Source organism: Limulus polyphemus, unplaced genomic scaffold, assembly GCF_000517525.1.
Source record: "Limulus polyphemus unplaced genomic scaffold, Limulus_polyphemus-2.1.2 Scaffold2495, whole genome shotgun sequence".
Taxonomy (NCBI): domain Eukaryota; kingdom Metazoa; phylum Arthropoda; class Merostomata; order Xiphosura; family Limulidae; genus Limulus; species Limulus polyphemus.
In genome coordinates this window covers 162,652-166,754 of record NW_013668105.1, presented here as the reverse complement: position 1 = coordinate 166,754, position 4,103 = coordinate 162,652, and the positions used below count along the sequence as shown (strand labels likewise).

General features: G+C 34.2%; 1 protein-coding gene across 1 annotated transcript in view; it reads left to right on the top strand.

Moving 5' to 3' along the window:
• Positions 1-4,103, top strand: part of LOC106467123 (adenosine deaminase-like) — a 28,281-nt gene that overhangs the window by 2,898 nt on the left and 21,280 nt on the right. Inside the window, exon 3 of the mRNA XM_022395252.1 lies at positions 369-491. Within this exon, the coding sequence (XP_022250960.1) occupies positions 369-491 (123 nt within the window). The remainder of the gene's footprint in view (positions 1-368; positions 492-4,103) is intronic.

The following is a 4,103-nucleotide window of genomic DNA, read 5'->3' as shown; positions in this document are numbered from 1 at the left end:
ATGCGGATTCGAACCCGCGACCCTCAGATTGTGAGTCGAGCGCCTTATCCACCTGGCCATGCCGGGCCCAAATTAGGGATAGCTATGCTTGGATCTCAGGGGTCTCTGATCCCACGTGTTTCATAAGGTATTTTTCAAGTTGAAAAGATCAATAGATATTGTGAAAGATAAATGAAACAAACGTGATAATACTTATGGAACTACTGTCATCCAAGCGTTATGCCTACAAAAGTACATAAATGAGAATTTCAATATTAATGTTATTGCTGTGAGACTGTGTTGAGACATAGAAAAATAACATTAACTTATTCGTAATTTTGGTTGTAAACCTTTCCACAGAAACTTATTCGTACTAAAAAACATTCCAGGAACAACAACCATAAACTGCCTTTCAAGACTCTGGACGAATTCAAAAAAGAATGTGTAACCAAGGAACCAAGTACCTTGAGTAACTATTTAAAACCATTGGCCTGGTACTTACCATTAATCAAGTGAGTAAATAGGTTTTTATCAATTTTTTTTTTATACCCCGGATCAAATAACTTATATTACTAAAGAGTAGTCGGGAGAACTTACTTTAGACGATGCAGTATTAATGATAAATAGTGCTAATGGAAACACTTTTTAGAGTAGCGAATGAAAGAGCTTGACCAAAAGTATCTCCGCCATTCTATGGACAATTAATACAAACTTCAAATGAGAACAAACTGCCTACTTAGATCAAAAACAAAAATAAACCCGGTAATTATGTATTTCATTAAATATAATGTTCTTGCGTTATTTCTTATGAAAATTATAATGCATTGTTTTGTCATTTGTGTAGCCTCGGTGTGAATGATGTTTTCGGTCGTAAACCCAGTAATATCTTACGACAATCCACCAGCCTAGAAGATTTTGGCTAGTCCTAAATTAAAAATGCAAAAAAACAACAACTCTATAATAAACATATAGTAATAAAATATAATAAAACTAGATAAACATTCTAACCAATACTGTTCATGAAAGTAACAATAAAGAAATAAAATAATATACCCTACTTACGAAACACACGAACAGTGGATGACATAGGTTTATGTTAACAAGTTGAAATTGCGGAGAGATTGCATGCCATCACTCCACTGCTCCTTTTCGAAATTGCATGCGTTTATATTGGACAACGTCATATACAAATGTTGTTTTGTAGCTAATATGCACATTCCAGCGGCCTCATGCTTGTCTGTCAGAGACACATACAAAATCATGATCAGAAAAATAAATGAATAGGTTAAGCACCTTAACAAATTAGGAAAATATTTTGAATATCGAATAATATATGTGTTACAACCATTTATTGGTTAGATGTACGGTTCTTACAATAGTGATAGTACCATTACTGATCCAGATGGACCCTTGACATTTATAATCATACGTAACACAAACGGGAACTTATGTAAGATGATAATAACCACAGTGTTTGTGTGCAAAATTGCAAATCGGTATGTTCAAAATTGAATTTCTTACGAATTTTGAAATTTCACCTTCGAAAACTCAGAAAATATTTTTCAGATCCTGAATGATCAACGATCCTGATCATTTTTTGTAGTGTGATGAGGAGTCTCAACCTTAATGTGTCCATGAAATTTGGTACAAATCATATCACACTTAACTCAAAACCGCGAAAATGCCCTATCTCTCCATGCTTCAATCCGGATCTGGATTTGGATGCGGACCAAATTTGGGGAGGACTGCCCAATACTGATTTCCCATCTTGTGTAAAATTTTCGTTCTTGCGGATTTGGGTCGAATTTTAAGTCTTCTTATTCGGATCTGGGAGGGTCAGGTGCTTTGGAAGAACCCGCCCTCCCTCTTCCACAGTAGTTGTAACGCGCCACGTACATTACCGTGCGTGGTAAATGCTAGACGAATTATATGTGACGGTTGTGTACTGTTTACAGCCTTTAATTTCAACAACCCTTTTCATAGCCATGTCCGTTCATGTACCACATGTAGCATTTTATATCGGAATATACTTTTCTTAGCTTGGTGTGTATAGTCTTACACGTGACAAACACTTCCACATATCGTGACACATTCATTTTCTAATTTATGACAAGAGCATTAAACATAAATACCCTAATGAATATTTTTATTATAAACTAGTTAAATGATACATTTATTTGAAATTTAGCATTAGGTGGCCTGTTGCTACTGTTAAAGTATATATTAACTGGGAAGAGGTACTTAGGCTTATTTTCATCATGTATGATATAGCGAGACAATGACGTTAGTAGCTCATTCTTATTCAGAGTTTTTGAAAAATAATTATTTGAGCACTGTAAGAGCCTGTCTTTTATTGTCTGTAAATTTGTGTAGGAAATATGAGCTTGTGGTTCTTGGTACTTTACATGATGCAGTGAGTATCGAGTGTTGTATTGGTTGTAATTGTCTTTTTATTATATTTGGTGAGATGTTTATCCATGCTGGTCTGGCACATTCAATTATTGGTCGTATGTATTGTTTGTATATTTTAATAATGCATAAAAAGCCGAAGCTTTCAAAACCCACCTACAGAATACATCCAAAATCCATAACGACCCAGACATGAGTCAGTATCACTTTAACTTAATAATGTAAATGGACATATTGCACAAAATCAAACATTATGCACACTCACCTTCCCAAGAGATAAACGCAACAATCCAAACATACACAATTTTCGTGTACCTCGGTCCATTAGTTATCGAGATACGCGCGCGGAAACACAGACGGAAACACACACGTGGACCCGATTACAATACCCTCACAGGGCGAGGGTAATAAATAGAAACCGATTGTCAAAATGGAATTTCTCACAATGCTTTAGAAGTTGGAATGATTTCATTAGTATATAAGTGTTGGAGAAACCCAGATATACAATCATTGTTGATTATAAAAATTATTTTACATTTTTCTTGTGTGGGTCTTGTTCCCTATTTAGCACTTTAGTGTCCTACAAATTTATATCATAGTTGATTTTATTTAGATTCAGTCATATGATAACTTTTAATGAAAGAAAGCTACCTACATAGGCTAGTAAAACTATACTTTTTTTCTTGAACCTTCTAAGGCCTTCCCAGGATACATTCTGCACCACTGATTAGAAACACTAGTTTAATAGATAAGTTGAAGATTAAGTTCGGTTAGTACAGACAGTTCCTGGGTAGTTTTGTGCGATTATTCGGAACAAACCAAATCAACCATATCAGTCTTGTCCTATACCTAAAAGTTATCCCTGGAAAATGCTTAGTCTTACACTTTTCATTTTCTTTCCATTGAATTCATGGATATATAAAATGAAAACAAGAAGACTTAAATTACCTTTCTATCCTGAGTACATTAAAAGTATCAGTGACTTGTACTATGCTTGGTGGCCAGTTTGTTATTTGTTAGTTTCACGATAAGTTTGATTTCGTTTTTATTTGGATATTTACATGCGTTTTTGTAGAGGGGGAGGAGGGAATTCTTCTTGACACAGTATTAGAGGACATTCCTTTCGTTTTACTGGAAATCTATTATTATTATCATTGAAGTTAGTAGTTTGATTAGTGGGGATATTTCTGTTCTATTCTAGAGTTGGTATCTTTTGTAATATTATCTTTGGTTGTGTAATCTGTCGTAACGTTCATTTGATTTCGTTTTTTTTTACTTTTGTCTTTATTAGATACGTTTTGATTTTATAGCTTGTAGTCTGGATAACTCTTCCAAAGAAGGTTTTACTTCAAGTGTTGGTACGTTTACAGACATCACCAAGAAGTTTGGGCTCTACTCTAGAACATTAATCTGTATGGCGTTTTAATTCCTAATTGGATAAGTTGACTTTCTTAGATATCAGGATCCTTACGTTTTGGCTTTTTTTTCTTCTTCCCTTTTTTTTCTGTATGGCCCAATTTGATATCTTTAGTTTTCTAGTGTGTTTTTTTCTATTGTCTCTGCCATGATGATTGGCATTTTATACTGGTAGTACACTAAATCAAACCTCAGGATGATATTTTTTTCTTTTTCTTCTCTTCATATTGCTCTCCGTATTTTTGTAAGTCAGAAAAACTTGGGTGTAAAGTTGTTATCTCTGTAAGTTTCAAAAATTG